This window comes from Spizellomyces punctatus (assembly GCF_000182565.1).
Source record: "Spizellomyces punctatus DAOM BR117 chromosome Unknown supercont1.12, whole genome shotgun sequence".
NCBI classification, from domain to species: Eukaryota; Fungi; Chytridiomycota; class Chytridiomycetes; order Spizellomycetales; family Spizellomycetaceae; genus Spizellomyces; species Spizellomyces punctatus.
This window is the reverse complement of record NW_015971548.1, coordinates 847,624-860,039: the sequence shown is the minus strand read 5'-3', so window position 1 is coordinate 860,039 and position 12,416 is coordinate 847,624. Positions and strand designations below refer to the sequence as shown.

Genomic DNA, 12,416 nt, shown 5'->3' with positions numbered 1-12,416 from the left:
GTAATTGTCTACGAGTTGATATTCGGGTGACGAGTGTATAAAGCGGGACAGAACACAACAATCTTAGAAAGGCATCGAATGTCCTCTCGCACATAAGGGGAATCGTTATATCAAGGGTTTAGAGGGGATACTCTAACGTGTCATCCCAGCCCCTCTTTGGCACGCCCGCCATCGAATGGCGTGGCCCATTACGATGGCGGCGAATAGACCTTTTGCTCAATAATTACAACAGAGGATTACCAGTACACAGATTAAGATGATGATTCTGCTCTATCCGCTGTGTTGTGAGATTCGATCTCCTTACGGAAACTACTTGGTCCCGTCTCGCTGCCCTCGAATTTCAATTCTGCATCTATTTTGTGACCGATGTCTCCTTCCACATCTGCATCACTGTCTTCGGAATGTTCTGGAGGCGTTGTATCGTCGTCTGATGAGGTAGCCGACGTATCTTCTCGATCAGAAGGTATGTACGCTGCCGGGTCCATGTCGGCTAGACCGATAGCCCCTTCGAATAAATAGTGGTGGGGTTGTCGCCCCTGCCGGAAACAAGACCCATCCTCCTGTACACCTCCATTCCCGTCATCGTCAGGACCCGCCTGATCGCCTGTTATGTTCATAGAGAGGGACGATCCCCCTGGAATCTTTTCATGCTTCAGGTCCCATCCTAACATTCGACACAGCTGTGCACAGATGGTATCACAGTAGCCGAGCAAGTGAATGTCGAACCCTTCCATGTGTGGCAGCGACTCCATGTTAATCAATATTTGCGGAACGTGATGTGGTATCTTGTCTGAAAGAATAGATTAGGGATGCTATGGGTTGCAATAGTAACATGACTTGTACACACCTTTGACATCGGCGACCGGTGACACCTTTAATGAGGATCCCATCACGATAAGCAGGTCCACCTTTTCCTTGTCTTCCGCAAATAGCCGGTCGAACTCATCCGGAAGCATCTCCCCAAAAAAGGTGATGTCTGGTTTCATTATACCGTCTCTCTCTTCTCCACATACAGGGCACATTGGGACTTTCTTCATTCAGGAAACGTTTAGCGAGCATCAGGCTATATCCAGGTACGATGCTGAAAGCACACCTTCTGAAAAATATCCTCTTCGAGGGCATCTCCAGGAACCTTGTAACCACATACGATGCACTTGGCGGTAGCGAAGGAGCCTTACATGGGACAAAGAAGAGATTTAAGAGCGCGCACGTGAAGATGGGCACAGTTCTGTACGTTCACTACCATGACATTGAACGACACGTTTGATACCGGCAACTTGCTCGAGTGTGTCAATATTCTGAGTATAGTTGCGGAGCAATTTGCCTTTCTCTTCCAGTAACTTTATAAATAGATGGGACGGCGATGGCTTGAAATTGCTGGGATATATCTCCTACTAGATGATCAGCACAATGCGAACATTAACAGCGCCAAGATTCACATTCCTACTCTAGCAAAGGAATAGAATGTCTGCGGTTGTATACGAAAGTACTCGATGTCAAACATTTGCTGTGGGTCGTCCAGCTCGAATTCATCCAGTCGCGAATATATTCCATTTTTTGAACGGAAGTCGGGTATCCCACATGAAACTGACACCTAGAGTTTGATGAAACTTTGAACAAACGTATCTAAGCGAGTTCCGAAATTCGCGTGATGCACACGTACTCCAGCGCCGGTCAGAACCATAATATTCTTGCACGTTCGCAGAAGCTCAATCGCTTGTTCCAGTGTATTGATATCCGGTCGCTTTGGTCTTTTTGCAACCTAACATCATTTCAGATTATGAGTTCGCTCGCATGTATCTGAAGTCAACGGACCTTCTTCATCATAACCGATTTTAACAACGGAAGTAAATCATCATCGGACGCTTGTCGGAGATGTTCTGGCTTGGGTGCAAATTCGTCAAGGGTCAAAGGATGAGAACGCACAAAATTATATAACAGGCCAACATACCAATGAGAAATCGAAGACATCAAACAAAAATGACAAAGGTAAAGCAGAATATTTCTCCAACCAGTCCCAAAACCCTACGATCGTCAAAGGATAAGTGGGCGGCAAGGGTAATGCCATCTCAGCACTCGAAGAACACCCACCCAAATGCCGAGCTTCATCCTGCATAATCTGCTTTGTTTTTTCTGACAGCGCAAAGATGACTGGAGGTGCTGAACCTCTTGTCTCCTCGAATGCTCCTCCACCACCGGATGTCACTTTGTCATCTAGATGACCGTGAGTACTGCCGACTAGCTGCCGTTCGGCTTTGACCATGTCCGTCTCTTGCTCTCCTGCATCATTCTCTGCTTCGATTTCGACATGAGGCAACACATCGCTACCCAATTCAAGTTCCCGAGGTGATATGTTCTACGTAGTTCATAACTTTTTTGAGAAACCAGATCCTGGGGAGCTCAATTCCACTAGCACATACTTCGTCTTCCACCAATCGTACTCTCTTAGCTGGCGGCAGGAATTCGTCACCAGCTACGTCCGTAGGAAACGGCGAACTCATGATCGCACCGCAATTCGCAGCAGAACGCGTCGGGTGATTGATGATATCCAACTGTTCAATGAAGTCAGACTTCCGGCAATAACAGGAAGCTGTTGCTTTCAGTAAGAACTTTGTTTACGCCAGTGACAGAAAGGACTAAGTAAAACACTATACTAATACTATACAGTCGGCCCTCTTATATATACAAATAGTCGGTTTATGATTGCCCGCCTGTATTAAACCCCTTCCCTCTGCGGGCCTTCGCAGGCAACATCGCTTGTATTGAATGTGAGTTGCTACTACCGTCCCGCCGACTACGATGCGATGATTCGCCGGCATTCGGTACCCAGGCCCCGTTGATAACTTTTCCCTTAACCACCGTCCCATTTGGTAATGTCATATTCATATTGACCCAAATAGCTCCGGTACTGTTGCGGACGCCCAAGGCAGTACCATTGATCAATGCGCCGTCCGTCATCGTATCATTCGCATAAACCAGCGTTCCTCGAGAAAGCGAATCGGTGGTATTCACAAATGCCTTCGTAATAGTCTCGTTTCGGGTGAACGAATAGTCAAGCGTGATCGAAGAATTCGCAACGAGAAGACTGTAGTCGTACCACACAACCGCACGAATGAGGGGATAATTCTACAGGCGAAGAGGTATTATGATGAGAAAGAAACTTCCAAAGGTTCAACGTGTGGTGATCGATTACCGCTTCCTACCTTGAACAGCGTCTCATTATACACTTGGCTCCACCATGCCTTTTTGACTGTCAACTCTGACGGTTCAGTGGGAATACCGGCACCACTCAAATATCCAATCCCCGTTTCGCCAACGATAAGCGGCTTCTTACGCAGCTTCGCTAGTTCATACACACTCCATTGACCCGGGTAGCCGGAGACAATAGACTCAAACGACGTTCCATTCACATCGCGTCCAACCGGTGGGATTTTGTTTGTGAGATTTTGTGCAATCACTGGCAGGGCTGCATTAATGTTATTGACGCTCGGAGCGGCACGTCTCCCAGTAGCATTATTGGAAGTGGTAGAGTTGGCTATTGCAGGAACAAAAGTGGTATCCCCCGTGAAAGCCAAGGCACTTGCAACTGTTGCATTCCGTCCCAAGGATGTGTTAAATAGAGCCGTGATACCAATCCAATCGACGTATTCATCGCCCGGGTAGTAAGGTAGAAAAGGGTCATCCTATATGAAATTGAAATTGTTGTTATAGTTCTATGCCACGCTTCAAGAAAATCTCTCTTGGTCTCACTTTTTCATCAACCACTCCATCTCCATTCGTGTCCATCTCAGCAAGGCGCGTGTCATTACCTCTCGGCGCATAGGTCCCATTTTGGCCATAGATGTACGGGTATCCTTGACCAGCAGCCGGCGCCCAGACCATTGCGGTACGGGCCATGGTTCTATTTGATAATATAGCATTTTTCAGTTCGAAATTGGTTGCGTTGCGGACAATGATCGCAAGATTCTTGAAGGCCTCCCGATATTTGACCGGACTTTGTCCCCAAGGATACCAGTTGCCTACATAATATAAATTTTAGCATAATCTGTATCAGAGAACACACACAACCTAAATTACCATTCATTTCTGGCGCAAACCGCAGAAGAATAGGAATGCCCACACGATTGATCTCTGCACACTTCAGTCCGAGCTGTGCCATGGCGTCTATAGAAACCTGTTCGAGACCCTTATGGGGCATCAGGGTCATCCCCATAATTGCGCCTGTCCCTCCAATCAGTCCTGCGGTCCAGTTAAAATAGTCCGGAATTGTGTGCGAGATGCCGGATGAATTGACGGTATTGACTCTCTCAAGAATTTCCGCTATCATGTAGTACCCATCTACGATAGCGGCATTGTGCCCCAACGCTTTGTTAAAGCTCTGTGGGTCTTCCTTCGTCTACATCAGTACAAAGAGGCAACTCACTTAGCAATCAAGAGGACTAGAGCAGCGTCTCAAATGAACGTTTAATGCTTACCCAGTCTATACTAGCTCCAAAGTACACTCCTGCTGATGCATTTGTGGGGACCCTCATATCAAGCACGTTTAATACAGGTAATGGTGGGCCTGGTGGAGGTGCTGGGAGACCTCCGCGAGGTCCAGCTTGAGGATCAAACTTGTCTCGTTGGTGAGCACGAATGGTAACCACAATAATAACAATAGATACAGCCGCAATCAGGAGCCCCAATGTTGACAGCAGGCATGCTCTACGACAACTATTTCTTCCACTGTTCGCCCGGCGAGAGGATGATCCTGGCCCCACTCGCGGGCTTCGTCCCCATCGCCCATTTAGAGGATTGACAAGCTGCATGCTAAAAACACCGCCATTGGAATACGTATCCTCAGACGGAGTTTGATGCCACTCCTGCGAGGTACCCCATGAATCATCGTCATTGAGAACGGTCCATGCGCTTTGCATGTTTGTAGTACGCCATGGAATTGGTGCTTTGTTAACACCTTGGTCGTCAACCGGAGCAGGGCTTATGGGTTCACCTTTCGAAAGTCCAGGAGGTGGTGGTAATGGAAGGATGTTGTCCACATCCGGTGACGAGCAATCAGAACCTGCGTCTACCGACCGTATCGATGGTGACGACAATCTCTGGTTGGCATCTTCAGTGGCGTCGGGGGAGTGTAGAGGTGAAGGAGGGCTGCTCAGTCTTGCAGTGGAGGATAGTTCGGAAACATCGGTATTATTATGAGTAGAGTATGTCGGTGACGGTAAGGAGATCGAAGATATAGATATTGCACTGTCCCTTGTCAAGACACGGCGCAGAGGAAGAGCGGTCGCACAATCAACTGGGAGGTTTTCATGTTTACGGGATTTTTCAACACGCCCAACCCTCTTGCGGGCATTGAGCACTTCTGTCGAGGTCACGATGCCGTGCTCCACTGGGCCAACTTTGCGGGAGCGAAACATGGCAGTGCATGCAAGCAGGCAGGCACAACAAGTAACGTGCTCCTACAGGCCAGCAGGACAATTGCACTGCCACTGCGCTTTGAATTTAGACGAGGGAGATGGCTAGAGACGATCGCTATCCAGTGTTGAATGTAGAGTCAAACTGAAAGGCTGGGGATTCAGATGTGGCAACGTGCGGAAAAACGAAAAGGATGTTTTCATATAAATGCTATGAGCGTCAATTGCAATGATGTGTGACAGGTAAAAAAATGAAAACGTTCAGGAGCCTGACGGGTTGTTGTCGTTATCCTCGTCGTCGTCGTTGCGTGGGCAATGCCTGGCGGTAGCAAATGTGTTCCTTTCACCCAAATGGTGAATTCCGCACACGAAACCTTCTTGAGGCATGGCGCGGGGTCAAAATCCAATTCGGAAAGTCGTCCAACATGGCGGACCGCGCCCATGACACGTGATAATTTATTAAGCTTAAGTGATAAGGTAAGCAATGTGATAAGCTCAAGTCTAACTTTCCATCTCCCGCAATTTCAATAACAAGATTTCCATCCCTGTCTTTGACCCTCCTTGTCCCTCCGTGCTTGGCTTCCCCGTCTTTCGTTTTCTTCTCCCGGCAACATCTTCGTCTTCCTGACTTGACGATACTTTTGCAAGGTTCGCCTGCACTTTTTGCTCCAGCTCCTCGATCAGTCCAGCTTCACTATGAACAGCATCTATAACTAGTCGTTGGGCCTCAGTGCCACCTGACTCAACCAATGCAACAAATACAAATGCAGTGCCACTGGTCCGTTTGGGATCTTCCGCACAGTGCCGAAGCCAGTAGGCAACGTTCGGAGCCACGCGTTTGGCCAGGGCGGTTGCGAATACCAGTGAACCCTTATATTCATCTTCACCATTTGGGACCTTTTTCCGAGGTGCTACAAGATTCTTCAGGACGGAAGTCGCTTTTCGATGGATCAAGACATGCTGCGATAGATCAATGCCCTCTTCTTGCTGCTTCGCCAACACTGCATCGGCTTTCATTTTCTTTATTACATTGACGGGTCCGGACTCTGTGTCAACGAGTCCACTAGCACCATCACGACCTTCGGCCAATGAGGCAATGGCTTCGATCAAGGACTGTTTATCTCCTATTGTCAGCAAAAAGAATTAGGATCTGCACTGAAAAATCTAACAGTGAAGCTCACTTGGCTTACCTTCGGCGCGAATCACTGTCTCCATCAGCACGATGCTACCGTCTCCATCCCTTATCAGCTCAGCACACCGTTGCTCCACGGTTTGGATCAATGGGGGGCTAAAGGCTTTCAACAACTGTTCTCTACGAACTTTATCATCTTTCTTACTCGTTCGCGCACGTATCGGATCCAGAGCTTCGAGCTCATCGATCACAAATGCCGGCTGGAGCTTTCTGTTCCTCCCGCATAATAGATAAAGCGCAACTTTGCTACCAACCCGGTCTCGCAACAAATCCCCAAACGCTTCACCGGGGCCTAGTCCATCGGTAACCAGCTCCCCAATAATGGCCTTTTCGATCAAGACCGTATCGTCCACCGCGTCGAAGATTGTGAACAAAACCGTATGTCCGTATTGTTCTCGTGCAACCTTTCCAATATACCCCTTGAATGTCTTGACGATATGTTTCCGGTCTTTAGGACCGGCATAGAGAATGCAGCGCTGAGCAACTCTCGCTCCTTCTCTTGTGTGCAATATGGAGACGAGGTGGTCTTTCAAAAGCTCCACCATATCCGCAATATTCTTTTCTTCTGCATATGTAAGGTATTCTAAGATTGCACGGTGCACGATAGACAGATGGCTGATGTTGGTGAAGCCCTTTTCCAGAACAGAGTTGAGCACCTCTCGCAGGTGCTTGACGATCCCAGCTCTTTTATGAGGATTTTCTGCAATCAGAGTCTCAATGTTTCGTCCGCCGCCATTCTATGCGAGGTCGCACATATGAGTTATGCTATCATTTTAGCGGACCTCAACTACACTTCGAAACACATACCTTGAAAAGTGCAAATTCCGGTCCATAGAACTCTTCAAGAAGCGAACTCCGCTGTTGACTATTCGCAAACTGTGAGTAAGCCTCCTCAAGAACAACGGCCGCTTCACGGTGACGAATGAGTTTTCGGATCTTTCCATGGAAGTCTTTGATGACATGACTGCGATATTCTGCGCTACAGTAGTTTAGGATCTTTGAGATAATAAACCGACCGTAGGAGCTCTGTGAAACTGCAGCATAATGTCCTTTAAGTTCAGCTGCAATTGCATCGCGTTGGGCCCGATTTCCGTATTTCAGTGCGCACTGAACAATGCGACTTGCATCGTGTTTGAAGATGATCTAGACGTTAATTACGACATCAATGTGCTGCTGAAGAAGCTGAAGAAGCGTCAATAACGGGATGACATACATCAGGTACTTTGCCTTTGATGAGTGCCATCAATTCCTCCATTTGTTTCTCACGTTCGCCCTCATCAAGCTTCTTTTGCCTGAGCTTCTCCCATATTCTCTTTGCCTGCTGTATCAGGGTTGCATTGGGTTTCTGTGCTTTTCGTTCGAGGAGAAGACTTTTCTGCTCTGCTCTATTCTTTCGCTGCTTTTCTTCCGCTGCAAGCCAATTCTTCAGCCGGTGCGAGCGAGCCAATATACACTGCTTCATACTGACCTTCCGGATCAAGCTTCGGTCGTTTTGACGCGGGAGAGTCTGGTATACCGTCGTTTTCTTCTTCGTCATCTATCATATCGTCACCATTTTGGGATCGTCCCTCAGCGTCTTCCCACCATTCTTCTTGGTCAGACCCTTCACTTGACCTCTCGGAATCATCTCGGGGTTCACTAGGAATTACGACCGTAGTTTGCTTCAACGGCTTACTCTTGCGAGTCTCTTTGCTTGACGTGTCCTGTCTGTTCTTTCTCTTTTGCATGTTCTTACTTTTTCGATATTGGATATGTGAAAGGTGAGCTGCTTGTAAACGAAAAATACTTCAGATGAGGCTTAGGTCGCTTAGGTACACGATTGGAATGTAGAAGTACTCATTGTAGCCAGATGGAGCCACATTGATCTGCGAAGAGCTCTCGTCAAGGCATTACTCTGGGTCGAGTCGCATCGTCTGCAACATTGCCATCAACAATACTTGACGGCCATCTCTACTAAAGTTAAAGGAATTGCAACTACCACTCTTTGGAAGACTTGGCTAGTAATTAGGTCTTGGAATCATAAAAGATGGGAACATTATACCTATTGTTAGCTTACATTGGACACTGTATTTTCGTCAAGATGTCTAGGATGACAGTTATCAAGTCGGCTTGTAACTAGATGGCCTCATTGTATAGCTGAACTATCATAGCAGTCGTGGGAAGCTTGGTTAAATTTGACGATACAAGCAGCTCGGAAGGAGAAATTCCCGACCGTGCTTGATATTTTCCCGTTCAAGATGGTGCTTAGGGGAATATACTACAGCTGCTGTCCTGTGGGCTTGTACAGCTAATACATGACGATACAAATTTGGAATCTGCACCATTTGGACGATACAGCAAAGGGCAAGGACCTGCTCGATGCTCTCCAGCTTCTCCTAAAGCTGTGCGATTAACCCCGACGCGTCGTCGGCAGGGCAAGCAGGCAGCCAGTTTAGAAAACCCGCAAACACATGTCACAATATGGGTCAAAAGAATAGAAATCCGTTGACGGGAGAAGGTTGGGACACTGAGAAAAAGGAAGGGGGAGACGCGTCCGCCGTTCTGTCCACCCTCAACGGCAGCTGTACCTCATCACCATGGACATTCCAACTAACAACCTGTCGGCTCATGCCTCTAAAAATGAGCCTACAGATACCCCCGAGAGAAATGGGGGAACTTTACCACGGGAAAGCGCACATGAGTGGACTGGGTGTATCCGCTCGAATAGGGGTCAATTTCGGGATGAATATGGTCGGACCTTGCATCTTCGTGGCGTCAATGTCTCGGGAAATTCGAAGCTGCCCACCAATCCTCCTGGTTCAACTCACTTAAAAGAGGGATTCTTTGAGCACAAACATGTTTCCTTTGTGGGAAGACCATTTCCTCTCGAAGAAGCGGACGAACACTTTGGTCGGTTGCGAGCTTGGGGTCTGACTTTTGTGAGGCTTTTGGTGCCATGGGAAGCCTTAGGTACGCAAGCAGCTTAATCCAAGAACTGGATGATATTCAATTACTTAACATTAATATGGGTAGAACACGAGGGACCTGGAATATACGACGAAGAATACATCGATTACTTGATCAAAGTTTTAGAGAGGGCATCCCGGTACGGTCTCAAGTGCTTTATAGGTAGTGTATGGATACCATTGGGCTGGCCATGTTAGGTTGATGTTTGCTTACAGTTTTTGATCAGATCCGCATCAGGATACGGTATAGTAACTCACACATTAGCCATCATAGTCTGAAGGTCTTAACCTTGTTCATTTAGTGGAGCAGATTTTCCGGTGGTTCTGGAGCTCCGGGGTGGACATTTGAAGTTGCTGGACTAGATTTGACCAAGTTCATGGAAACCGGGGCCGCGTATGTCCATCAGTCTGCTCGACCTACTGATAGCGGGCATACCGCCTGGCCGACCAATTACCAAAAACTGGCTTCGGCAACCATGTTTACACTCTTTTTCGGTGGTGCCATTTTCGCCCCGAACGCAACGTACCAAGGTGAACATATGCAAGAGTTCCTGCAGAGACATTTCTGCGCATGTTACCGACATTTGGCCCAGTAAGTTGTTGATTCGTATTCTTGGCCTAAAAAGACTGGAAATTTATAATGAATCAATATGACCTAAAGACGGTTACAGCACCTGAGCATAGTAACAGGATTTGAGGTCATCAATGAGCCACACTTTGGATATATTGGCTTGAAATCTCTCCATCAATTTGACCCACTGAAGGACTTGCATTTTGGAGATGCTCCTTCGGCGTTGCAATCTATGGCGTTGGGATCGGGCATTCCGCAGGTTAGTGTGCGAAGGTCATACGCGGCTCATACGGATTTCTACCTTCTGAGGAAATTAAGGGTGACACTCTCACTTCTCACTTACAGGAAGTCGATGTGTGGGTAAAAAGCTGGCCTTGGCCGACACGGAAAAATCATAAGCGGGTCATTAATCCAGGAAAAACGTCTGTGTGGTTGCCTGGAAGAGAATGCATCTGGTACGGTCTACATTCGTGGTCACGACTTGCCTGTATTTATATCTCTAAATTGATAGGAGGCAGCATGGGGTGTGGGACATTGTGGATGGACAACCTCGTGCGTTGGTACCCGATTACTTCACAAAACGGCGGGACGGGACACCGGTCGATTTTGGTCGTGATTGCTATCTTCCTCTAATAAAACGCTACACAACGGAGATCCTGAGCGTCAACCCGGATTTGCTCGTATATTTTGAGCCTATTCCGAATGAAGATCCACCTGAACTGAGCCCGGAAGATGATAGTCCTCAATTGGTTTATTCACCACATTGGTATGACCTAAAGGCACTATTCAATAAGGTAAGCAAAGCTATTCATGGCTTGTTTTTGAGTTTCTCTAAAAGACAGCAATGTTTCCGTAGTCGTTCAACGGTTTGATCACGCACGATGTGCAAGGGCTCAGTCGGGTATGCTATATTCTCTCCAAAGTTCCTAATCGTGAACTACTTGTATGCTAAGTATATGCTCTGCTCTCTTGTCTAGGGAACAAAAAATGTCTTGAATGCGACATATTTTGGCGTGACAGGAGCAAACAAAAACTATAAAGGCCAGATCCGTAACATTGTGCGAACTGGACGTAAACTAGTAGGAGATAAACCAGTGTTGTTCGGCGAATGTGGGATTCCTATGGATATGAACGAAAAGAAGGTGTGAAAATATCTCATGTCTTACCTCCACTTCTATCTCCTAATGAGAATGTTGTCGTTTCCGAAGGCTTTTGAAACAGGTGATTATACTCATCATACAAACTTCCTGGACGCGATGATAAATGCTATGGAGGTAAGACTTTGTCAGCAAGTGCGCGCAGTGTTTGGTTTCAATAAATTCTCACTACTGCTGATCAATAAGGCTAGTCTCGTGAACTTCACCTTGTGGAATTATAATCCGCACAATGATAATATATGGGGCGATCACTGGAATGGGGAAGACTTCTCGATATATTCACCAAAACCCTCACGTTCTGGGTCAAGAGCAGGATCACGCCCAAGCTCGCGCTTGGCTTTGAATTCTTCCGAAGATTTATTGGACGTGAACGGCGATGCAGTCTCAGTAGATGGTTCCGAAAAAGCAGATCCACCCCCAACGCCAAGTACTCCGATCACTCCTTTTGATATTACGGACGTGTATTTCAGCGAAGGTGATCACAACCATCATCATCATGTAGGGGGAAGAGCTTTGGACGCAGTCATTCGGCCTTATGCAGCGAAAATTGCGGGAGAGCCAATTACGATGCGCTTCAATTTGAAGACTTTGGAATTCAAATTGGTGTTCACTACCGACGGGTACAATCCGGCTACAGTACTGGCTCGCCAAGATAAAGCCGAACTGACCAAAAGTGGCGGCGCCGTGGATGAAGTTGCCGGGCAGTGGGATTCACTTGCCTACGTTACCGAAATTTTTATTCCATCCTACCATTATGGGGACATGAATCATCTTTCGGTTGAAGTGTCTGATGGCGAATGGAAGTATGTCCGGGAGCGCCAAACGCTGTATTGGTGTTATGATGCTACCTACAGATCACAATCAACATCCAGAAGCGCCGGGCGATTTTTGTGGTCAATGTTCTTTGGTCAACCTACTGATGCAGCCGCTGATCGAAAGGTGACCCATATCATCAGTATAGGCCCTCCCAAGAATGAGCTGGAACTCTCAAGGTCCTGGATCACCATACTCTGGAAGTGGACCATTGGATGGGTGACTGGATGGAAATAGGAATTATTGCATCAAGCTATAGATAGATTTAGGTACTGTAGCAAGGGTGATTAGTCAGCAGCGGAGATAGGTTGTCTGACGCAACTCATA

The 12,416-nt window shown here is 47.2% G+C and overlaps 4 protein-coding genes across 4 annotated transcripts; 1 reads left to right on the top strand and 3 right to left on the bottom strand.

Moving 5' to 3' along the window:
• Window positions 1-251: 251 nt before the first annotated feature.
• On the bottom strand, window positions 252-2,501 carry SPPG_09397 (uncharacterized protein; the record flags this gene model as incomplete). The annotated part of the gene is made up of 10 exons (XM_016757560.1): window positions 252-790; window positions 848-1,031; window positions 1,094-1,173; window positions 1,244-1,391; window positions 1,448-1,594; window positions 1,664-1,762; window positions 1,816-1,884; window positions 1,952-2,025; window positions 2,092-2,356; window positions 2,421-2,501. 10 exons carry the CDS (start codon window positions 2,499-2,501, stop codon window positions 252-254), a joined length of 1,686 nt encoding a protein of 561 aa, XP_016606345.1.
• A 196-nt stretch (window positions 2,502-2,697) lies between these two features.
• Window positions 2,698-5,414, bottom strand: SPPG_09396 (uncharacterized protein; the record flags this gene model as incomplete). Its single annotated transcript, XM_016757559.1, has 5 exons — window positions 2,698-3,126; window positions 3,204-3,683; window positions 3,751-4,019; window positions 4,078-4,396; window positions 4,476-5,414. The coding sequence occupies 5 exons, from the start codon at window positions 5,412-5,414 to the stop codon at window positions 2,698-2,700; spliced, it is 2,436 nt and encodes an 811-aa protein (XP_016606344.1).
• Window positions 5,415-5,829: 415 nt separating this feature from the next.
• Window positions 5,830-8,363, bottom strand: SPPG_06697 (uncharacterized protein). Its single transcript, XM_016754901.1, has 5 exons — window positions 8,072-8,363; window positions 7,817-8,013; window positions 7,411-7,746; window positions 6,602-7,340; window positions 5,830-6,535 (listed from the first exon to the last, which is right to left on the bottom strand). Exons 1-5 carry the CDS (start codon window positions 8,328-8,330, stop codon window positions 5,913-5,915), a joined length of 2,154 nt encoding a protein of 717 aa, XP_016606343.1. The 5' UTR covers window positions 8,331-8,363; the 3' UTR covers window positions 5,830-5,912.
• An 816-nt stretch (window positions 8,364-9,179) lies between these two features.
• On the top strand, window positions 9,180-12,326 carry SPPG_06696 (uncharacterized protein; the record flags this gene model as incomplete). The annotated part of the gene is made up of 11 exons (XM_016754900.1): window positions 9,180-9,552; window positions 9,616-9,711; window positions 9,776-9,792; window positions 9,851-10,140; window positions 10,210-10,378; window positions 10,465-10,574; window positions 10,631-10,913; window positions 10,976-11,020; window positions 11,097-11,261; window positions 11,328-11,393; window positions 11,463-12,326. 11 exons carry the CDS (start codon window positions 9,180-9,182, stop codon window positions 12,324-12,326), a joined length of 2,478 nt encoding a protein of 825 aa, XP_016606342.1.
• Window positions 12,327-12,416: the final 90 nt, after the last annotated feature.

What these genes read in the sequence shown, in the direction of transcription:
- SPPG_06697 (XM_016754901.1), bottom strand. Translation starts at nt 8,330, where the DNA reads ATGCAAAAGAGAAAGAACAGACAGGACACGTCAAGCAAAGAGACTCGC. An exon ending in CGGAATTTGCACTTTTCAAG is followed by an intron (nt 7,341 to 7,410) that starts GTATGTGTTTCG and finishes GACCTCGCATAG; the next exon opens with AATGGCGGCGGACGAAACAT. An exon ending in GACAGTGATTCGCGCCGAAG is followed by an intron (nt 6,536 to 6,601) that starts GTAAGCCAAGTG and finishes TGCTGACAATAG; the next exon opens with GAGATAAACAGTCCTTGATC.